Source organism: Colletotrichum phormii (assembly GCF_030913505.1).
Source record: "Colletotrichum phormii strain CBS 102054 chromosome Unknown BDP81scaffold_27, whole genome shotgun sequence".
NCBI lineage: Eukaryota > Fungi > Ascomycota > Sordariomycetes > Glomerellales > Glomerellaceae > Colletotrichum > Colletotrichum phormii.
This window is the reverse complement of record NW_026851469.1, coordinates 524,542-547,020: the sequence shown is the minus strand read 5'-3', so window position 1 is coordinate 547,020 and position 22,479 is coordinate 524,542. Positions and strand designations below refer to the sequence as shown.

Sequence of the window (22,479 nt, the reverse complement as noted above, 5' to 3'; positions counted from 1 at the left end):
ATAGTGATAAGAGCACGGGGGGGATGGAAAGAGGCCTTGCTACTTGCCTCATAGCTTGGCTTTATATTTGAACCTGAGAAGAGGGAAGGAAGTACGAGTTCTCTCTCACTCACATCTTCCGGCCTCCTCGCCCCCCCATCGTCTGTCTAGGTCCAAAGTCTCCGCGGCCCCAGCGACATCATTAAATATTCCCCCACTAGTCATCGAAGTTACCTTCAGCCAGATCTCGGCCAAGGTCACCAAGTAAGCCACACACAAAAAAAAAAAAAAAAAAAGAAAGAAAAGAAAGAGAACAGAAGAAATTAGTAGATTGAGCAAACCGGGGATGTGAACTAGATACTAGCCATCGTCCTAGACATCCGATCGTGCAGGAACTAATATCTCAAGAACGACACAGACATAACTTCTACCAAAAATCAGGTAACAGCTAAAGTTAAGACTATTCAACATCTCCACAGTCAACCATATGCATAAAAAACATCCCGTCTCTTGGCAAACTAACCCGCCAGCCTGCGAACAGGGGGCGGGCGCGCACCGGAACCAGATCCTCCTTCACGATGGATACGCCCAGGCTATGCGAACGCGACCCACTCGTCTCGTACTTACAACAGCAATCCGAAAGCGAAAACGACGTATTGGACTTGAGTTCTGAAACCGTGAAACAAAATGAACAACCAACAACCATTGGGGGGAACTTGATCACGAGCTCATGGTAGGTAATGAAAGTCCACCATCATCATGCGTTCGTAGTTGCGGTCGCGGTCGCATAACGTGGCTGTGATATTGAACATGATGGTCGATAGAACGGCACTTGGTACCTTGGGGGATCGCTCCGGCGGTCAAGGGGCGTCCGGGGTGTTGAGCGCTGAATAAGCCAGCATCTCTCACCTAACATGGATGGCACAAGGTATAGAACAATCACGGAATGAGAGAATAAGAGTGTGTGAGCAATGGCAGGTTATTTTGTCTTCCCATGCTACCCTAACTAATCAAGCCAAATGAGGCCGAACGCTTCTGCTAAGTGACTGCGTCCATGTTACCAACGCCCATTGTATGAACCGGTACCTATTGTGTCACGAACGAGTCGATGCTTCAATCAATCTCAAGACTCGGTTCTTCAACTTTTATCCGTTCCAAACCCCCAATGTCCTAGACAGGCTTGTCACAACCGCGCAGCGTACTGGGGTAATTGAACAGGCCGACGATTCCAGAGACATCCTTGATAGCTTCCACCTGAGGTGGACAGAGACAATCTCATGTCATCTGGTATCATCCCATTCCAATAAAGCAAGTATTTGATGACCCATATCCCTCTAGGACCCCTAATGTCGTGTGCTGGTGGTCCTGGATCCTCTACCACGTCCGGAAAGAAAGCTCGACGAGGAGGAAATAAAAACGACAAGATAATTCGAAGCACAATGACAGCCGCTGTTGAAGGCCAAGAGTGAAGGTGAGAGCGAATTATGCATTAAAGGAACTCCTTATATGCAGATCGTTCCTGAGTACCCATCCGAAAAGGAGGCTCGTTCCATCGACGCTGCGTTGAGCTCATCAAGAATGGGCAACGAATGAAAGACCAAGAAAGCAAGGCTGTTTTGTTTGTTTTCCCGATGTCCCCAGAATGCCCTTCGTATGCTCGGGAAGTCGTGAAATCGAATCGAGGGCCGTGGACTGCGAATGACTCTTTAAACGCCCCGCGATGCCGTGGCCGTCCCTGGCCGATTGGCGTCGAATGCCCCGTGGAACGCCAGTGTCCGAAAAATGGACTCAAAAAGTTTCGTCCAAAAAACACAATCGAGAAAAGTCAAATGACGAAACCGCAATGACGGTAGATTACATGGTGAAGCGAGCGACGCCGTTAACCCCTAATTGCTGTTGCCGCATGAGTCTCGGTATTGAATGGAAAGCGCTGCTGCATTTGCTGGGCGTACGGAAATTCATTTGGCGACGTACCGGCGAAAGGGAAGCCACCCACCGAGGTCGCGGGGGAGGGAGACCTCGTTGCTGCTGGGGTGGTAACCTGACTTGGGCGTTGGTTGGCGGGTCGCTCGTTTTGCAAAGGGTGACTGAGTGGAGATGAGGCTGGTGATGCACCGTAGGATCCCAGTTGCTGAAAGTAGGGGTTGGAGTCGCGGAGGTGGAAGGCGTGGTGTTGAGCGGGTCCGGCGTGTTGCGCGTGGTGGGCCATGCTGGGGCTACCGTTGGAGCTCGAGCTGGTGCTGTTGGATCCGCGGGTCGCGAAAATATCGTCAGCTCCGTCGAATTTGCCGTTTCTCAATGTGCCATCCTTAATCTGCGGACTGGACTGCTTGGAGCCGAACTGTTGATAGCCAAGGTCAGTACATGCTTTTTGGGCTGAGAGTGGGCGATCGGTGAGGGTCGGTGATGAAAGGGTCGGACATGGATGATTGTTGACCAGAAGTACGTACAAAGCAGTATTTGTTGACCAATTCCTCGTATGATGACGAGGCAAGGGAAGGGTTGGGGGAGTCGGTGCCAGGGACCGTGGGCTGCTTGACAACCGGCTTGGAGACAGGGGGAGCAGTCACGGCCGGGGCCGGCTTCGACTGCTGGGGCTGTTGCGCAGGAACGTGAATCTTGCGGTGGCTCTTCATATAGAGACCATCCTGGTTGCGGTCCTTGCTGCCAATGGTGTCCTTTGCGGCCTGAACAGCGGCAGTGAGGGAGGCACCAAAGTCGTAGCGGTTGGAGAAAGCCTGTCCACTGGGGGCAGTCAGTCGGCTGGAGAGGTTATCGCTAGCCAAGTTGCCAGTAGACTTGTTGATCTTGAGACGAAGTCCCGCTGTCGGGCCTGACTCGCCCAGGTACTCGTGGATGGGCTGGTCAAAGTTCAGCTTGCCCTGGTTGCCGAAATCGTCAAAGCCGACAGGCATGGACTTGGGCCGAGGCGCCGAAGAAGGGCTCGAGCGGCGGTTGCTACGGGGGAGCGCCGGGCGGCCAGCAGCGCCCTGCAGGCCTCGCTTGCCGTTCTGTGGCAGATGCTTCTTGCGAAAATCGACTTGGAAGTTGGTACCGTTGTTGTTGTCCCAGTATTCCTGACCATTGACGTTGTACTTGATGCAGAAGAAGAGCGTCTTCGTCTCGAGGTTAGCCAAGTCGGAGAGCTTGATGCTAAACGTGAATCGGTCGTGAGCGACGTTGTCATCCTGAGCGCGGACCTCGTGTGAGTATTCAGCGCCAACTTCCGAGGTCGTCTTCCAGTAGTCCAGAGTGAATCTGCACGTAACGTATTTCTGGAATGCCAGGTTGGCAACGGCGATGGAGCCCAGCAAGTTCTTCTGGTCGGGTGACAACCAAACTCTCTCGAGGCGGACAGGCAGGGACTTGCGGATGGGTGTATCGACAGGGTGATTTGCCGTGACGATCTCCCACTCGAATGGGGGAGTGCGAGCGCTCTGGCGTTCCTCTCCGGGGAAGGGGTACTCGGTATCACTGTCGTAGTTATCGACCGGCGACGACCCGGCACTGACAGCGAGTGGCCGATCAACCTGAAGGAAATGCCGGACGTGCTCGAGGTGGGAGTCGAAGTGGACGGCCTTGGAGAAGGTCGGGGTGCCAGGCATGCTTGACGGCCGCCTGCGAGCAGATGCGGGCCGAAGTGCGGGCCTGACAAGCTCTCCAGACTTCTTCCGTACCATGGGGGGCTTGTTCTCGAAGTTGTTACCGTCCGAATCGGACTCTGAGCCGGTCATGGAAGCCGACTCCATTACTATTCTGGGCTCGGTGCTGGATCTGACATGGTTAACGCGGCGGGCGACCGTCTTGGCGAGGGCGTCCAGGGAGCTGGTGCTAAAGCTGGTGGGCAGACCCTCCTGGGGGAGGTCTTCCTTGGTGATGAGAGATAACGCGGGTTGGTCGAGCTTGGAGCTGGTCGGAGAGGCTTCCCTCTTAACGGGTATTTGGCTGATGGCGTCCTGAAGCTCCTTAAGGTTCTCGATCTTCCTTCCACGTTCTGTAACATCCTCCTCTTCGCTTCCCGAGTCGGGTGGTGAAATAATGGCGCCCATGGGCATGCCGCGCTCGTCGGTCAGTGGCGGCGGTGATTGCCTCACACTGCTGCTGTTAGTGGCCATGCCCTTCAAATCGTCCGACGTTCCTGGTGGTGTAGGCTGGTCTGAGTTGCCATTTGTTGTGGGAACACCTGTTGCCGCTGCCGGCGTTCTCCTGTGCTTGGTGAGGTATGATGCTGACCTTGGTAGTGACGGTCTGGGGCTGGACTGGAAGGAGGAACGTCTGCTCACGTCGGGCGATGACGGCGCTGAGCTTGCTGGCGATCGGTGGTGGGAGGGGGGTGTGTAAGGCATTCCCGCTGTTGTGTACGGAGAATGTGCTGGATAAGGGTGGTGTGAAGAGGTCGGAATCGTGCGCCCGGCACGGGTTAAGTGTGTCGGCTCGAGAGGAGTGGTGGTAGAAAAGCAAATAGGTATCAATTCAGCGAAGAATTAGGATGAGAGGCGGAGCGGCCGAGGAGGAGCGACGAGACGCTGGTAGGAAATTAGGATTTCTGTGTTATTGGAAGGATCCCGTCAGCTCTGTCGCGGCCATGGGAGGCTTTAGGGTTATTTAGTCGGGCAAGGAAATTGGTTGTGGTGCATCTATTCTGATGACTGAACTGCTTAAGAAGAAAAATAAGGGAACAGAACTAGGTAGAGAGGGAAATTCTCAAGGAAAGAAATAAAAGCTGCTGGCTGTAGCTTTGGTGGCTGTGGGAAACGCAATTCCCAAGATAAGATTGTCAAGAACACGACGAAGGAAAGAGGCAAGGCTGAAAAAAGTGATAGGGCAATGGAGAAAGAAAAAAGAAGGAGGTAATGATGACGAAGGTGGTGAAGTAAAAAAAAAAATTTGGTGTTTTTACAGGTGTATTACGTTTTTTTGTAGGAGTCGTAGTTGACCACTTACATGGAGGGAGAGAAGGGTCGAGGAAGGGACGGCGGGCGACAGTCGAGTTTTCTGCACTGGCAATGTTCCAGCAACAGGGCAAGAAACTCTCTCGTCTTGTTTGTGACGAGGAATGTCGGTAGCTGGGGAGGAGGGTCCCGTGGAGATGTCGTCGAAGCAGGTGGAATGCAATGACGAGCTGGGGAAGTACGAGGCTCGAGTGTCTCGCAAGGAAGAAGGGGCCGATGCAGGGCGAGGCGATTGGACGTCCTACAAGGTGGCTTGCGACGTTCGTGGGGATCGTGTGGTCGGTCAGGTTCTGGGTCGAGCTTGACTGATCGAAAAGAGGTAGAGGGTAGAGGAGACCAGCCGAATAGGTGCAAAACTATGGGGGTCAATCCTTTCCTTCCGTGCCTTGGTCGAGAGAGAGTTATGCCGTTGACTCTCTTTTTTCGGTTCTGGTGTCTCGTACTTGGACAGGGTGATTGGGTCTGTCCGTCTTTCGTTTGGGGTTCCTGCTCTTGCTGTCGGAAGGCAAGTGTCGTATGTCAGGAAGGATGCAAGAGAGCAACGAGATGTTGGTTGTCTCTTGAGACGACTTGACTTTTTTTGTGCTGTGGATGTCGAGGTTGTTGGACTTTGGTGTTTGGAGCACACAAAGATTGGAGAGAGAACAAGCTGGTGGGCGGCTCCGGAGGGAACGGAGTGGTTTTGAATGGTGAGCGAGTTCCGAGCACCGCAGTCCGCGCTCAGTACAAAGTACCTCAGCAGAGCGTGGGAGACTGGGGGGGCCGGCGGCAGCCAAGTGCGTGCGTGTGTTGGTGTGTGTGCCAGTGGTGGTGTGTGCAACACCACCGCCGCTCCCAGCAAGAAGAGAGAAAGAAAAAAGCTACCGGTACCAGGCACCTCTCAGTTCGGGTCTGTCTGGTGTGGTCTGTTTTGGTTCCAGCACACCCACGGGTGCCACGCCCCCAGCAAAAGAGACGAGCGAAAAGACTAGGATCAGGGTCAGCGATGGGCGAGAGAGAGCGAGAGCAGGGAAAAGTGAGAAATGGGTGCAAAGTGTGACAGACGCCAGCCAGCAAAAGCAGCCACTTTCCCACCCTCACTGCACACAGATATCCCATAGCCTGTAGGTTACTCCGTACTTCGTACATGGCCCACGCCCCCCAGCTCCTCTCTGTTCCCAGGCGGCGGGAGTCGCAGTAGCACGTACCTGATGGTCAGGAGCATCCCTGCAAGTGCGAGAGACGGCGAGAAAGTCCAAAAGAGACCAGGGTGGCCAAAGGGGGGTGGTCCATGATGGGCGTGGACATGTTCGGTCAAGCAGGGGAGACCGGGGGGTGTGTGTGGAGGATGTTGAGAACTTGCAGTGTGGGAGACCGTCTGTCTGTGGAAGAGAAGACGAAGAAGGCGAGGAACCATGGCGCACAGCTGCACACCTGCGCTGCGAGGATGAGAGGCAGCAACACAATGTGGGTACGAATACATCAAAGAGTACGTACTCCATCCATGGCCCGCCCGGGGGAAGGAAGGAAGGAGAGGAAAAAAAGGTTGGGGTGTGGCTGGAGCAAGATTCAACGCTAAGGAACGCGGCGGCGACGGGGTGTGGGGCCAAGCCAGACCGAGAAAGGAAGAGCAGGAAGAAAAAAAAAGGAAAGAGCGACCATCCAGCAAAATACTAAACAAGACGAGGCGACGCTGCGTGGGATGGTAGCACGGAGACGGCAAGCCGGCTGGGCTCTGCAATTGCTACTTGCGTTGAGGGGAAACTGGCTTGTTGGTCTATCTAGGTATCTCACCTTGCAGATAATCATTCTACGTGTGGAGGAACAGTACCTACGACCAGCTGTCTACTGTGGCATGGCATTCGATCTGGCTTGAATTGCTCGATAGTGTTCGTCCATCCATAGGTAGAAGAAGATGCACTCGAGCACTCGAGGGCCTTGAATGTACGGATACCGTCTGCAGAGCATACTCGAGGCAGCAAGGTATCCGGAGCTTGCTGACGATCCAGGGCAACTAATTCCTGCATGTCCATCACCACCACCAACACCATTTGCTGCTGGTCCTGCGGCCACTCTCCTGTTGTTGGTCGCCCGCCATGGAGGGGACCGACACGCACGACACGACAAGTGTGCTCCGCTGCAAGCTACCTGACACTGACGATCCTGTATCAGCGGGAGGTGGAGACTTCGAACTTGGCCATGGAGAAGTAAGAGAGGGAACGGCATGGTGTTGGCGTGATGCTCATGGTGTTGCAAGAATGGCAGAAAAGCGCCAAAGAAAGACAGAGCGAGTAGGTATCTGTATCCATAGGCGCTGGCAAGACTGGCAAGACTGGCTGTAGTCACACCCTCCCCTCTGTCTCTGTCACCATGTTACTTCTCAGTCTCTCCTTTGCCTCCCGGGAGCCCCTTCTGCCACTATCTGGCCAAGTGCAGTTCATTCGCAACTGGCCCAAAAGTTGGAGAAGCTGGAGGCGGCGGCGGCGGGCTGGCTTGAGAGGCTTGAAGATGCGGGTGGTTGACTCCAGGTCTGGTCTTGCCCGGGGCTTGGTTTGCATTGCATCTGGTTCATGCCCTTCTTGTTTTCCTTGGACGGATGAAGAACATGTGTGAGATGGATGCATGGGTGTTTGGCCACTGGGCAGAATCTCTGGATGAGCACGGCAGCTTTTGCTTCCTTCGAGAGACGGCAAATGTCAATTGGGAGGTGGGATGAGGAATAAGACAATGTCACTTTCTGTATGTCTTGTTCCATCTTTCCCCCTCTCTCTCCCGCAATAATCGATGGCTGCTACCAGCCATTACCGTTGCGTCCGTCCCCTCCGGTATCGAGGGTTTCTGGGTGCGGGAGGAAGGACGTTGAGGTTTCCGGTAGAGTCAGAACAGATCAGCGATGACCGGCCCTGGCCATCCACCCACTCCCCCCACCCTGCCTGTCATATCCATAATCTCCATGCCTGGCACGCCTCCGCCTGCGCCTGGACAGATATGCTGAGCCAATCCATGCCGCGACGACGCGCAGTGCGAGATGCCGAGAGCAGACGACGGTTGAAACATGAAGTCGCTGGAGGAGAGCAGGGACAGGTGAGGAAAGGTGAGAAAGCCAAGGTTCCGTCCGGGGAGAGACTCGTAGCAGGGGCGGGACGGGAGGAGTAAGCAGTCTGGTCTGATCTTGCTTCCACCTTGGTTTCTTGGTTTGTGGTGGTGGTGGTGGTGGTGGTACACGTCCTCTCGGTCAAGACTGGTTGATGGGAAGCAAATGGCAGCAGAGAAGTTGAGCCACAGCCAGGCCAAACAATCCCTGAGAGATTCACCGGCGACCACGCACAGTACGGCGTACAGGAAACAGCGTGCCGGGGTGACTAAGAGACAGTACGAAGTAAAGCATCTTTGATAGGACGGTACGGATTCAGGGTGGGGTCCTTTCTTTTCTCTCTTTCGAAAAAAGAGTGGAAAACTTCAAGATGCGCTAGCAGGGATGGAAAGAAGTACGTACCGGCTGGGTCAAAGGCGAAGGAGAGAGACGGGGGCAGGAGCAGGGACAGGGTTCCTAGTCAATTTAGCGTTGGTGCTGATTTAAAATAATGGTCCCATCATTCTCTCATCAAAGAGCATGACAACCCGCAGCTCTCTCTTACTGTTAATAAGACTCAAGACTCGATAGCCTCGATAGTGGTTACTTGTACTCCGTAGACTTGGGGTTGGAGCCTTTCTGTACAACACCATCGCTGCAGAATGGCCTGAGGTTTCTATAATCTGTCCATCAGCATACCTATGCCATACAGCAAGTCGGGGAGCAATGCAACGTTGAGAGTTGTCGGATTGGCATCGTACTGCTTATGCCGGAATCGTGTCCATAAAAGCTATTGGCCTACTCGCAGTCGATACTGATAGCTTGTCGAGAGTATACATCTTGGCGCCATGTGCGGGAGTCGGGAGTATCAGGTCTGTTCTTGTCCTGTTCCAACATCGACCGACAAAAGTGAAAGGAGTTGGGACGAAGAGAGAGTCTAAACTTGGCATCCCGCCGCATAGCATCGCAACGCATCCAGTCGGCTCAAGTTTGTGGTTGGAGGACTGAGGTAGTTGACGATCAGAGTGTTTGCGGCTCCAGCCGGACATTGTCTCTAGAGTTGGCCCGGCACTACCCCATATCTGCCTCCTTGAAGGTCTATTAGCCTTTTCCTCGACAGTCTGTATCCGTAGCACCGTGTCTCGTGTTTCGGTGATGCTCTTAACTTGCCCCAACTGCTTACCCCAGACCATCCATGATCGAGCCGCTGTTTGGCCTTAATCGTTCTCAATTAGCTCCGTCATGTCTCGAATCTCGTTTGCATCATGGCCGCCATGCCGCGGCATACCTCATCTCGGACGGAAAGGTCGAGACAGACTGTTGGCAGGGCGGCCGGTAGGAGAGTTTCTGTTTCCATCGTCATCGAGCCGGGGACGGAGATTGTGGCGCCTCTTGTCTCTCTGTGAGGTCTGCGTGCCTTCTCTCGTCCCGGCTGTCGCTTGTCTTCGGCACTGTACGCTTGACATGGCCCCACGTCGCTTTCACCAGCCCCAGTCGGCTCAGCCCAGGCCAAGCGGCCCAGGCCATGCCGCGTAGAAGACGCAGGCACAGACCGACGCAGGCAGGCAGGCACAGGCACTGAGGCAGGTAAGGAAGGCATGGGTTCACGTTTTGGAAGCAACGACCCTGCCCTACCTGCCCTTGCCCTGTCCTGTCCTATCTGCCCGGGGCCGGAACTGAAGTTCTTGCCCGCGCGCACACCTTGCTGTCGGTACGAAGTGGTAAGTACGACCTGACTTGTGCACTGCTTGCGACACGCGAAAGAACCGACAGGCGATAGGAGGGACAGGGCAGTCTCGTAATAGACGAAACAAGCCCCAACCCTTCCCCCAGTGTCCCCCCCGGCCCAAGGAAGCTTCCATTGTCATCTCACGATGCTTGTTTGGCACACACACGGATGGGGAACCCGACTCTCAGGTGCAAAAGATCCGGTGAGGAAGTCACAATGCAAAAAGTTTGGGTCCTAGGGAAAGCATGATGTCATTGTTGGTTCAAATTGTCATTGGCGGCAGGCGCACCTACCATCGTCGTCGCGTCGTCCGCCCGCTCTTTCTTCGCTTGACTGGGCAGTTAGCTTGCTTTCCCTTGCCATTTTGGGTGCGTGTCGTGCGGCGTGCCTACCTCGCAGGCTCGCAGCTCAACGCAAAGCATCGTGAGTTTTTTTTTTTTTTAAGTGGGGGAGAGGAGCTGTCCTTAAAGGTACTCCTCATGGAAACACTTCACTCCCACTCTCCAGCCACACCACGACGTGGCCCACGACGGGTGCACGATTCCTCGGGTCGCTAGCACTCCCTTTCTATCCGATTTGGCCCACGATCCATCTTACTGCGGATAGCAAAGCCGCCGCACATTACATCACCTTCAAACGTTGGACCTTATCTCGACCACCTCGTCTTATCAGAGACGTTCTTTCTACGGATACGTTATCAGGAAACCCGAAACCACCACGCCGCCTGCCTGGATGTCTTCTCTACGGAAGGTGTCATTCTGACTCTTGTCGGGCGAGGCGCGTCTCGGTCGCGTCTCACTGTCAGCATGCTTTTTTCTCTCCCTCTTTTTTGTCTTTCTATTCACACCGCCGGCCTGGTTCTTGCTGCCATCGACAATCGACGTCGTTAAAGGATGGATATGGCCACGACTCGAGCAACCGTTCGATATCGGCTCCAGCCCTGCTCAGCTCGAACTTGATCAATGATTATTGGGGCCACCCTGGGAAGACTTGGCCCGCCGTTGACACGCAGCAAAGAAAAGAAAATGGCTCCAGTATCTGCAGTTGCAGTATCTGCCCCCCGCGGCCCCGTTCTGATGATCTGATCGGCCGGCGCCCGTCCGCAGACAAAAACGGAACGAAATAAGACCAGCCCCCGGGTCTCCACCTGAAAGCAACGGCGACACGAAGCAGAACGAAGGTGGAACCAGCACTCGAGACACTGGACGAAGATGGGGGATGGGAGCATGGATGTCAAGGACAAGGAAAAGAAGAAAGGGAAAAAAACGAGACCAGTTCGGTCCACATTCCAACCTTTTCCCACATTCCATCCACCATTTCTCCAAGGTGGTCGTCCCCGCAAGTTTGCTTTGGAACTATTCTCAACATGGCCGAATCCGTGACAAACATCAAACACTCCTGCGAAAAGCTTCGTTTCCTTTGGCTATGCTATTGCTTTGGGGGCCAATTTCCTACCATTGGAATGCAGTTGGGAGCAGAAGCAGGCCACGGACGAGACATGCAGAAGGGTCAGAGTTAGTGTCGGACAATATTGCACCCTCTTTTTTTTTTTTTGGATGCAGGTTAAGGTAACTTTTGATGGCACGTTGTGTGTTATTTGCGCTGTGTCTTTGGAAGCGCTAAGACTATGCTGACCCGCTCTGTTGTTGATGACTGATGAATCCAGGGAATCGAGTGTCAGATGCGGTACGGATAGTTCGTCGCGCTCCAGCTGGGCTAGGGCTGGCGATAGCAACGGCACCGATGCCGGCATCAGCTTCCATCATGGCCGTTGGCACCACTTACCCTACCGGCGCCTGGTATGGATGGCATGAACAGCCTTGATGCTGACGGAAATGATAGTGCGACTGCGAGAACTTGACTATTGTCCCTTTTGCGGAGCGGCTGCCTGCAGCGAGAACCAATTGATGCATCACCCTCTCATCAGAGACATGCGCTCCCACGCTGCCTACTGGCGGCAACGGCGTGAAGAACTTTTTGTCGTCAAAATGTCTCATTCCGGCCAAGAAACGGCTGGGCGAGGGTTGAGATCTAGACCAGCGGGCTACCTATATACGAGTCGCCCGAGTCGTCACAGAAATGGCGCACACGCATTGTCGCACTATATTGCGCTGCCATTGCCGATGGTTGCATTGGCGATGGCGATAGCAATACCTTGTTTTTGTTCCACCCGAGCCAACCGATCCAAGGGGAGAGAGACTGTCACCGCTCTCTCAGACTCTTGCTTCACACTGGGTCTGTTAGGTTACTCTTGTGCATCGGCGATGGGCGGGGCCTTTGGAGGGAGATGCCCTTTACAAAATGCCTCGTCAATGGCAGCAACTCATGCTCCTTGCAAACTGCGTTTCGATTGGGGTAAGAGCAGGCACCGCTATGGGCATTCGGCGGCTCAAGACTTGCCCCAGAAAGACCAGACGAAGCGCGAAAGCGACAGCAACAACGCAACACGCACGCAGTAACGCACGCAGTGGCGCACGGAGCATATTCTCGGATTGGCCCGAGCTGTCGGCAACAAATCTCACTGGATGCGCAAGCGCTTGACCACCAGGGTTGATATGTTGAAGCATTGGACACCTTTGATGTTCACGGCGTGTTAGTTCTCAAATCTAGGTACTTCTTACGGAGCAGGTACACGGAGTAAGGATATCTGCGTTGCGGGTTTTTTGCTTCCTTTTTTCACTTTCTCCTTAATACATCTGAATCCGTATTCATCGCTTCAGAAGTGGAGACCGGAGACCGGGGCAGGCCGCACGCCGTTGGGATGGGATTTTGGCCTGGAGGCTCTTGCAGTTTGTGAGTGTGTGCGCCTCGACCGCACCCGTTTTGGGAAAGGACGGAGACGACGGGGAAGGGGCAAGTGGGAGGCAGAGTACGTACCTCGTTAGACGCGGAGACGACGACTGGATGGGGATGATTCAGCAGGAAGGAGATGGAGTCGACCTTTACCATTTTTACCGAAAGGGAGGGAAGGAACCGTTACTGACCAACCAGAAGGCAGCAAGGTGGGAAGGGCCCAAGGCTGTCATCGCAAAGAGAAAAGGAAGGAGGGAAGGAGGGGCAGCTGTGGAAGGAAAGAGCAGGGGGGGTCCCACTTGATGGAATCAGTCAAGAAGTCTGGCCTCCCGTCGTCTCTTCTTTGGAGTCTTCCTGCCCGTGCTGGGCCACCCCCACAAAAGAAAAAGAAACTCACCAAAGAAAGAAAGGAAACACTTTGAGCCTCGAGGTTCTTTCCCCCACCAAAAAAAAAAGTGAGAGTGAAGTCAATTCCCGCTGCAACATCACATCGCCCGCCCCGACCGCACTCCACCACCCACATCGACATTTTGATCCCACAACCACACACAAACCATCGCTCATCCACGGACCTCACCGGCACGGACTCTCTCTTTCTCTCTGGCGCGCGGAGATGCCGCTCGCCGTTCCTATGCTTATCTATATCCATTACCATCGGCACCGTGTCACCTTTACATACCAGCCAATACCGTAGGACCAGCTGCTACACCCAAAAAAGTCTACTACCGTCGATACAATCCAGGTGGAACTGTTTCCGGACAGGGAATGCCTTCAAACAACGCCCAGCACATCGCAGCAGCGAGCATGCAGAAGAAACGCAACGAGGTGTTGGCATACTAGGACCAGCTGTTTTCGGCATCGGTGGAGACTATCATGGAAATGAACGATACACGCACGCATCTTCCAGCCATCTCAACACCATCTCCCATTATGTGTCGTAGCATACCTAGCATTCTCACCGATCGAGATATTCCTCCATTCAACCCTCAGACGCCTTCACCCTCACGCTGGATCATTTCCGTCTTGACCTGGTCCTCACCCAACCAAGCCATGTATTCTATCCGTAGAAACCCTCGCTTCTCTCAACGACACTCGTCCATCCAGTAGTATGCTGCATCCAACGTTGGGCCTTTTAGAGTTGCAGTTGGAGAATTCCGGCGTACCACTACAAGGTCATTCCGCCGCACTCTAATAAATTGCCGTCGTCATCCCAGGAATCGTCTTACTTCGCAGCGGCTTTGAACCGACGCTGAGGTGTCTGCGGTCCAACCCGCCCGCCACTACGAATCCTGGGCACTGCTTATCTGGTCAATGTGCCACCCTCTCTCCCCGAACACCGGCACCGGGGCCACTGGACCGACACACTCCCTCACCACCACCGTCTTCACCGGACCAGTCTCGGGGCCAGGTACTGAGGTCTCGGTCAGCAGCAAGAACCACAGCTTCTGCGAAATTGCCGCAACTGCAGATATTGGAGGCCTATCCATCCTATCCAACCGCTGTACCGCTTCGGGCGGGGACCTATCGACATCTCAATTCTCGGCGCCGTGCAACACTCCATATTCTTCGTCTTGACTTTTGTTCTGCAACTGTCCAGCGAGCAACGACTCCACTACGAGTACAACAAGGAATCAACCTTCGCTCTTGTCGTCGCCCTTCGACTTTCGGTTGGCAGGCAGCTTCTCGTCCCTCTCGGTCGATGGCTTGCGCGCAGATGCAGCCTCTTTTCAGGTCATCCACTTGCACTCCGTACGGAGTACGGATCTCCACTGGCCCTTGTTCCCCATTCCCACTCACATACCTAAAGTACCTACATCCACCATCCACTTCTATGCTCACCTCCGACACAGAGTACGGAGTACGAAGTAGGGGCAGCAACTGCGAGCACTCACAGCATGCACTCAGCGGCATGCAGCAAGGCATGGCTCCGGCCAGTGACGAGTGGGAGCCGCAGGGGCTGAGAAGCGGTCATTGAACTGCATGGCCTCGCTTGAGGCGTAAAAACCCACGCACGCCACTACCGTAGGTCCAGCCAAGCCCCTTCACTTGCTTGGGCTTCGCCCAGAGCCACCTCTGTCACAGTCGTTTTCAAGAATCAAGGGCATCGTCAATCAGCTTTCGGCCTTTCGGAGACTTCTTCGCCCAGGTCCAGGGAGGGCGACATGGGTATCGAACGATGCAAATCCTCACTGGCCTCTTTTCAAATTCGTGCAGAACGCCCATCGACATCTGAAAGCGCCATGGCATGCATGGCAGGATCTCAGGTGGGGAATCGCTTCATCAAGAGCTCCATCCGGTTGCGCTTCAGCCTTCATCGCATCACGCAAACTGATAATCCACCTTGCCCTCAATCTCGCCTCCCATGGATATCAGCACATGTGTCAAAGTATTACTCACAGCTTGCATTCCGGGGAAACATGCGCGAGATGCCTATGCCCCTCGCCTTCCTCTTATCGTCTCAGCTAAAGGTGTCCACTACATGGCATGGTACGCCGGTTATCAATCATGCTCTCTCAGACAAATGCCATCACCCAACGCTCTCGTTCACCCAACTTGGCCCCTCGACGGTCAATGGATGCCGGGCCATCTTGGCAAGAAACCTGGAAATAGGAGGACGGCTATTCCGCACCCACACAAAAGGTATCCCGCACCCATACTAGGCCCAATCCAGCAGACTTTTGCAGAGGAATCACCAACAGACGGTCACGTGTAAGCTCGAGCTTCAAATGAGGAAGTTTTGGTCCCCGAAGCACCGTCTTTAAGGCACAAAAACGATCATTTTTCGCCTAGATTTCTGATCAAAAAAGGTACCCTAGAAATCTGCCGATTCAGGCGCTTCTGCAGGTACTTTGTTTGGATCAAAATCGTCTTTTGAAAGAGAGCGTTTTAGGTGAGAAGTTGGCATTGTTGAGAGGGTGCGGGATACCTTTCGAGTGGGTGCGGAATACTAAGAGTGGCTGGCGACTCAAAGGGCTGCATCTCGCAGTCAAATGCCTTGTTAGCGCCTCTACTCTGTACACCGTGGTGAAAATTTGCGGTTGCTTGCTTGTTTGTGTGCCATCACCCAGGCACACCTTGCGCCGCTGGGTTAGCGACACCTCCCGCAAGCACGTCTCACCGCGTCTCGTTATCTTTGAAGTCGCAATCCGAGATGCCCAAAACGTACATCGTTTGCCCCTGATTCGCTAGTCGCCCATCAAAGATGCTAAATTTGCCCCTGCTCATGGCATCTCAACAAGGATCTCATCGTGGCCCGGCCGTCACGGAAGCAGCAATCCTCGAACAAAGCGCGCAAGTCATTGTGCAAGCCACACCTATCGCGAGCCGGGCGGCGGGGCACACTTACACCCTAGACCGGCGTCCAGTATCCGTACACGGGGATCAGCGGTTCGGTGGCCGCCTGTCAATCAACCGGCCGGACACCTGGACGGCCCGGAGTCTACAGCTCATTGTACTGTAGAGTGCGGCATCCCTCCCTCCCACCATCGCTTGATTCACAGACTTGCTTCGTTCCAATTACCTCACTATGGGAATCGTTCGGTCTGACGTAGAGCTTGCCGATTGCACGAGGCTTGCTCAGCCAACTACAGTAACGAGGCCAACAAGATCCTGCAGGGTGACGGAAGAGATTGCGTCAAATACAATGGGGATGTTGAAAGGTAGCACCAAGTCACACATCATCTGTCACATCAACTGATCTGATATTGACTACGAAGACTGATGTTCCCTCTGTGCCCTTGGCTTCTGATAAGGGTCCCTTGGATGTGGTTCCGAGAGCGGACCCGAGACGTAGCCTGAGTCGACAACCTCATCCCGGGCATCATGCAATAAGCTGAGGGCACACACATTCCAGGTCACAGAGGTGTCTCTGTCATTTTTCTGAGATGGCCAATGGCGCACTTCCACCGCACACAGCCTAGCTGTCCTCTCCGCAACAGGTCCCCTGATACAACGGGACCCTACCGACCTTCATGTGCAGAGGACCCTGAAGTATACCTGCAGTGGCTGGCCACCTTCTGGGCGAGGATCGACGGAGAAACGGAGTCAACGGCTTTGGATACGAAGTATTCCAGTTACCCTACCGCAGTGCGGATAAGAACTCGCGTGCTCGCTTGAGCTTGGCGACCGCGGCAAAGTCATCCCCATGATCGCCATCTCTTTTCATACGTATACTACAAGCACTGGCCGAACATCATCGACCCACGTTTGATGACAAAGAACCGATCATGATCCATTTGATTGTATCGAGATACGAAGCTACAACATTGCATCAGAAGAACGCAATCTGGCCTCGAACTCTGTCTTTGCACATGCTTGATGCGCATTCCAGGGAATTGCCGGCTCTGAGCGGTGGTCTGATGGTTGACCAGGATCATCACATCATCCAATGTTGATTTCTTACAGCTTTGGAGCACCGGGGATTTTTTTGCCTGACACCTAGTGGGCCCCGGTCCCTCTCAGCTTCATGCTGCGGTCCTGGCAAGGGCTCCTGATTCGTCACTATGTTTCGTTGGGGACGGCTCGATGGCCTCAAATGGAATGAACCAAAGGTCGGCATCAATTTGCAGGACAGACGAGGAACGATGGTCGAACTCTGCTACGTATCATGAATTCTTTGTTTCCACGCGGAGGCGCCGAAGGTGGCGTTTTCTTCCCCAGACAACAGACGTCTCCTCGCGTCCCGACTCCCCAGGCACCGCTGTCCACAAGGTTCCAGGGGTTCTGGGAGAGTGTGACTTCAGACACTGCCATGTCGCCAACCTGACTCTTGCAACCAGTCAACCACGCCCGAGGCATAGTCGAGTTTGTGGTATTGTCAGATCATCGATCTAGATTTCGAGCTGATGCATCACCGACCATCGAGAGGGGAAGAAGAAGGCATAGGTGATAAGGTGGGGATCGCAGCTCAGCCCTGGGAACATGCCATTGTTGGATCTCGCTCTGGGATCGACGCTGAAGACCGGAGACGGAAGATCCATCTGGTGATGAATGACGGTCTCCGGCATCAGTGAGCGCCAAACATGTCCGACGCCCTGAGTGGCCGGTGAGCCGGATGCGGAACCAGGTGAAGGTTGGGACGAGCCCCCAGACAACGCGAACACAGTGCGGACGTCTAGGTGTGGCGGCCGTGCCTTTCGAATGACGGGAGCACTGTATTCGAATTTACCACTACGCTGCGCCTCATTGAAATGCTAGGAATGAGTGCTGGCGGGCGACAAGCAGAGGACCACCAATGCACGCCCAATAGTCGACTTGAGAGAGGCGCCCAGCCGAAGCCATCATCGGGGGCTTCCTCAGCCTCTTGAGTCAGCTCTGTGTCGCATCGAAGAGACGAGAGCATCGATCGAAAATCAAGGGGCGGTGAGGCTGGCAAGCAACCGGCAAACATCTTTTTTTGGCCAAGCATCCCACGTCGCGAGCGGAGTCGAGACTGGACTGAACCTCAATTAAAGTTTGCGTCTTCATATCCACTCGGCGACGAGGTGGAGGAAGCCGGCGGAGGACAGGAGTCGACGGAGGACAGGAGTCGACGACGAGACCAGGGCTCGGCTTCCGAGTCGCTCCCGGCGCGCGTCAGCTTCCGGATCTTCCGTCCAGAACTCCAATTCTTGGGAGCAAAGTACGGATTGACATGGGGAATGCTTTGTCCTTGCAGCCGGGAGGGCCTGCTTGACATCCCCAAAGTGTCGATCAATCACAATTATGGTGCTACATACATCTTCGCCAACAAAATGTATGATTGGATGGCTTTGGGTCTTCAACGCTGTCCTGGCGGGGAGCAACACTTTCTACTTTCTCCAGTTCAACAGCCGCATCTCGCTCGGCTCCTATTTGACGTGTCGCAGAGGGAGGCTTTGGATGCGACCACACACAGTGAGAGGTTTCCTTGATTGTCTTCAACACCTCCGGGGAAGAAGGAATCATGCCAGAGCGGTGTGTTTCGCCCAGAAAACCTGCCTGGAATCATTCCTACGCGTTCTTAGCACATCATGCAGCAATCATCTGGCTGTAACTCAGCCTGCGCTAGAACCCGGGACTGATCCGACTGCCTAGTCACCCCGTACGCAAGATCCGGGCCAAAGCTAGAATGTCCCCAGCCCGAAATCGTCAGACCCGATAACTTTACAGAAATCTCACATCCTAATTCGGATGGCACGGTTGTTTGTGGGGGGTTTCCCAAATGTCCTGCAAGAAAGCTCACGAGATCAATCTCGACTGCACCGGCCTGGTACCGCGTCCGAGGCGACTCGAACGAATTTACAAGTAATGACGCAATCAAGAGCCAGCTGACACAAACGATACCGAAATCCCCACTATCAACAGTCCCCTACGAGACGCGATTCTGCGAGGGGCGTGGGGAGATCGTGATTGCAGACGTGTCGTTTTGTCTTCGCCGTCGTCGTCCCATTTCAAGGCTGTAATTCAAGACACATCGTTGTTCGCCCTGGTCATCGTCAGGCACAGAACCCGGACTTGTCCAGTTTGGTTACCATACGCCCTCCTCCCGTGCCACGCAACGGCTGAAGGAGGCGCCAACCCGCGTGGGTCGCGAGTAGAGGTGCCCCACGAGACTCCGGATTGATGCCAGGTCAACGGGACGGATCGATAAGCAGAGGTGGCATGCTATTCTCGAATTGAATCCGGTATTCTGGCTTCCAAGTGCGACCTCCGGGTTCGAGATGCCGCTTGGAGCCCCTTAGCAGGAAATATGCGAAGGTCAAATCCTGATTTTCCCCCGAGGTACGGTGCATATGTCTTGGAGACAACGGCTTCGTCTTCTGTTCTCACCAGTGGCCACGTCGTCGGCTCCAGGTCTGAAGAGGGTGTTGCGGTACTCGGTCAAAGCACAAGCAATGGAGTCACTTTGGTGTACCTCGCCGCGCAAGTCGGAATGCGTCGCAACCTCAATGGAGGGACAGGGCGTTTCTCGACCGACGACAAGCTCCACTGATCTGCGCGAGGTTTGCCAGAACGAGCCAGGGCACTGCCAACTTTCGCACGCGAGGGCTGCAGCATTGTGGCACCCATCAGATAAAAAAAAGATACCCATGGAATTCTGGTGTTTGCAGGCATGGCATTGCTCTGATAAGGCCTCTCTCAATGGCCCTCGCTCGCTTCAGCGGCCAGGGCCAGAAGAGGCCACCGATGAAGAAAGGATTTTGATGAGACTGGGGGAACGGCCCGGACGTTCTCTTGTTCGAGAACACAGCATGAAGACGAGAGCAAGGATCCGATTGGCAATTTTGGCCCCCATCTCCGGTGTCAGCCCCAGAACCTCATTCCATCCGTGCCGGTGAGACAAGAAGAGGATGGCGTACGGATAGGTACACGTAAAGGTCGTCCCCGTACCTACGAAGCAGGTTCATGGGAAATGAGGGCGTACAATCTGTTTCTCGGAAGTCTTCGACGGCGGCATCATCATCATTGTCGTCACCACCATGATCATCTGACAACGCAGTTCCTTGGAAGAAACCCGGGACACACAGCGTGTCGACCGACGATGGGCTGTTAACTTGATGCTGGAGAGCGTTAAAACCATGGGGACCCCTCCTCTCGACAGCTTTCTACCCGTGTTCCACGGTTTTCTCAGACGAAACTCGAAGCCCGCACGGAGAGTTGACAAGAGTGCGGAGAAGACAAACCATAGCTGCGGTTGGTTGCTTTGAGGAGGATTTGCTCCGGAAACAGCCAACCGCAAGTCAGCACAGCAAGGCAGCATGAGCAAGGCAATAGTGATGGCCCTGATGGGAAAGTCAGCATGCCCGGGCCATGGTGCGATCTCAACGTACCATTGCACATTATCTCGGCTCGGTCAATAATGGATACACTGCACTGCGGCCGGCTTCATCTCATCCCATCACTCCGGAGTTACAGCTCCAACTTCCAAAGAGCCGTCAACCTTGCATCAAACATGAGAGACTGTGGACACCAAACGGGTCGTATCCACCAAAGAAGCTCAGACTGTACTCCTTGAGTCTTTTCACGTCAACTCTGGCTGCCATATCCGGAGGTTCAGATCCTTAGTGGGGGGGGGGTCCTCTGTGGCTCTCAACTTGGAGTCTTGACTTCTCCAATCTCCATCTCGTCCCTCCTCGCCTGTCCCCCGCAGCAGGCCTGAATGGGGGCAGTGGACACTGCGGCAGGGAGACACAAACATGGGCAAAAGAGGCAGGCCGCCAATATCCTCACTGCGTGCTCCGTTTCCTACGCACGAAATCTCTTCACTGCGTCTACTCGTACATGGGTTGCGCGTGTCTACGCATCCTGCAGAGGGTTAAATGACGTAGCGACCCGCTTCACGGCCCTCGGCCGTCATCGGGCATTAACGTGCACGATCGAGTCTTTCTCTCAACGAACTAGGCGCCCGGGGCTCTTAGCGGTACGCGGGGCTTAAAGTGGTCAACAATAGCCCCTTTTGCCCCCCTAACCAACCCCCCACAACGCCCGGCCTCTTTGCTCCAACCACGCTGCCAGCTCCGTGCCGTTGCCGCCTCAGGCGGGTGCTGGCGTCCTTGCTACAGGGGAGACCAAGGGGGCCATGGAGACCAAAAGAGGACTATAGGGGGGCAGTAGGCGTCTTTTCCGTGCGCTAAGAGCGTCCGCCAGAGCCCGCAGTTTCAGTCCAGCAGTAACGTCCACTTCTATCTGAGGCTTCCAGCTGTTAGCGAGCCGCGAGAGAGAGCCCGCATGAGCTGTCGACAACTGGAAGTTCATCACCAGATGCTATGCTTCCTCTCTTCCATCGAGTCTTTCTGTGTAGTAGAATGACCGGCCACCAGTCACCGGCGGACAGTAGCTGCTACTGGTCTTCTCCCGGACGACCGTGGATGGTCTCAAGCTACTTACCTTCCAAGGCTCAAACTCATCTGGACGATGGAGATGGAGACGGAGACGGAGACGGAGAGGTTGCCGTACAATCTTGATACCGGAGCTTTTCAAACAGAGATCATCGATGACTATGGAGTCTCTGCAGTGTCCACTCCAGATGGACCCGGCATGGGTGGTTTGCAGTCTCCAGAGGCACCCCACCCCCATGGGCCGACCCTCGCTCAACGGTCCCTCTAGGATGAATCTAGACCACCAATGGAACCGATCAAGACGCCTCTCTCGAGCCTCCTCCGCGCCTGGGCTTTGGAAATTGCCATCTGTAAATGGCATGGCCATCTCGACCGAACACGAGAGGCAATCGACAAAGCCGTGCGAAACTGCGAGTGAACGCACCCTGGTCACCTCATCCCCTCCCCAAGACCCCCCCTCAGGCGTCTTGGACATACAGTGTGCTCTTGGAATCAAATTGTTTGGGCAGTTGGCACACAAGGCACAATCTTTACAACTATGCGTGCTGCTGTAGACGTTTCTTCGCGCTGCGTTCCGTCCTGACCGCCTCTACACCGAGACCTTTTAGAGGCTACCGAGACATTCACCGTGCTCACACCGCACAACGCCATTGCAATCTAGCCAAACAAATCACTAGTCCACTGCATCTGGCATAACGGCAGTTCGGCACTCAAGGCTGTCGATGGCTTCCTTGATATTTGATCAGTCCCTTGCAGCCAAGATTGCCGTGCAATCTGAAGACGGTTCGTGCTTCAGTGAGAAGACGAGACGCGTACCTCTCGCCCGGGGATTGGCCCCCAAACGGCAGGCCTCCTAAAGATATTTCGCTTGCGCTTCCACACACAGCGGCTCTGCCTTGGTTTTGAGATGCAGGCGACCTCTATCCCGTGAACAGGCGTCGCTTCTCCACCAACTAGACGCTCGCACACTAGAGACTTGCCTATCTATCAGGGCCCTGGGGCTTGAATGAAGCGCCACTCACTCTTCAAGGTCTCGCTATCTCTAATGTGGCTGACCCCGGTGGCATCGAGCCACGCGTAACTGCGCCCCATGTACAGGAAACCAAGAAGACGTGTGGTTTTGGGGTTAGGGCAGCCATCACAATCCCGTCACCTACCGTGCCGCCGCAGTCGGAC

The 22,479-nt window shown here is 54.6% G+C and overlaps 6 protein-coding genes across 6 annotated transcripts; 3 read left to right on the top strand and 3 right to left on the bottom strand.

Annotated features, from left to right (window-relative positions):
- Positions 1 to 1,858: 1,858 nt before the first annotated feature.
- On the bottom strand, positions 1,859 to 4,325 carry BDP81DRAFT_331474 (putative phosphatase regulatory subunit-domain-containing protein; the record flags this gene model as incomplete). Its single annotated transcript, XM_060585510.1, has 2 exons — positions 1,859 to 2,320; positions 2,430 to 4,325. The coding sequence occupies 2 exons, from the start codon at positions 4,323 to 4,325 to the stop codon at positions 1,859 to 1,861; spliced, it is 2,358 nt and encodes a 785-aa protein (XP_060439857.1).
- Positions 4,326 to 7,415: 3,090 nt separating this feature from the next.
- On the bottom strand, positions 7,416 to 9,583 carry BDP81DRAFT_502976 (uncharacterized protein; the record flags this gene model as incomplete). The annotated part of the gene is made up of 6 exons (XM_060595581.1): positions 7,416 to 8,272; positions 8,407 to 8,460; positions 8,549 to 8,659; positions 8,786 to 9,104; positions 9,167 to 9,190; positions 9,272 to 9,583. The coding sequence occupies 6 exons, from the start codon at positions 9,581 to 9,583 to the stop codon at positions 7,788 to 7,790; spliced, it is 1,305 nt and encodes a 434-aa protein (XP_060439856.1). The 3' UTR covers positions 7,416 to 7,787.
- A 2,128-nt stretch (positions 9,584 to 11,711) lies between these two features.
- BDP81DRAFT_118266 (uncharacterized protein) lies at positions 11,712 to 12,280 on the top strand. Its single transcript, XM_060581568.1, has one exon. The coding sequence runs from the start codon at positions 11,836 to 11,838 to the stop codon at positions 12,169 to 12,171; it is 336 nt and encodes a 111-aa protein (XP_060439855.1). The 5' UTR covers positions 11,712 to 11,835; the 3' UTR covers positions 12,172 to 12,280.
- A 2,201-nt stretch (positions 12,281 to 14,481) lies between these two features.
- On the top strand, positions 14,482 to 15,264 carry BDP81DRAFT_118262 (uncharacterized protein). The gene has a single exon (XM_060581567.1). The coding sequence runs from the start codon at positions 14,668 to 14,670 to the stop codon at positions 15,163 to 15,165; it is 498 nt and encodes a 165-aa protein (XP_060439854.1). The 5' UTR covers positions 14,482 to 14,667; the 3' UTR covers positions 15,166 to 15,264.
- Positions 15,265 to 17,757: 2,493 nt separating this feature from the next.
- BDP81DRAFT_438937 (uncharacterized protein) lies at positions 17,758 to 18,042 on the bottom strand. Its single transcript, XM_060591365.1, has one exon. The coding sequence runs from the start codon at positions 17,969 to 17,971 to the stop codon at positions 17,813 to 17,815; it is 159 nt and encodes a 52-aa protein (XP_060439853.1). The 5' UTR covers positions 17,972 to 18,042; the 3' UTR covers positions 17,758 to 17,812.
- An 866-nt stretch (positions 18,043 to 18,908) lies between these two features.
- Positions 18,909 to 19,836, top strand: BDP81DRAFT_118077 (uncharacterized protein). Its single transcript, XM_060581566.1, has one exon. It carries the CDS (start codon positions 19,258 to 19,260, stop codon positions 19,801 to 19,803), a length of 546 nt encoding a protein of 181 aa, XP_060439852.1. The 5' UTR covers positions 18,909 to 19,257; the 3' UTR covers positions 19,804 to 19,836.
- The last annotated feature ends 2,643 nt before the right edge of the window (positions 19,837 to 22,479 follow it).

Excerpts from the sequence above, each read along its gene's own strand:
- BDP81DRAFT_118077 (XM_060581566.1), top strand. The coding sequence starts at position 19,258 with ATGTCTTGGAGACAACGGCTTCGTCTTCTGTTCTCACCAGTGGCCACG.
- BDP81DRAFT_118262 (XM_060581567.1), top strand. The coding sequence starts at position 14,668 with ATGGGTATCGAACGATGCAAATCCTCACTGGCCTCTTTTCAAATTCGT.
- BDP81DRAFT_118266 (XM_060581568.1), top strand. The coding sequence starts at position 11,836 with ATGGTTGCATTGGCGATGGCGATAGCAATACCTTGTTTTTGTTCCACC.
- BDP81DRAFT_438937 (XM_060591365.1), bottom strand. The coding sequence starts at position 17,971 with ATGAAGACGCAAACTTTAATTGAGGTTCAGTCCAGTCTCGACTCCGCT.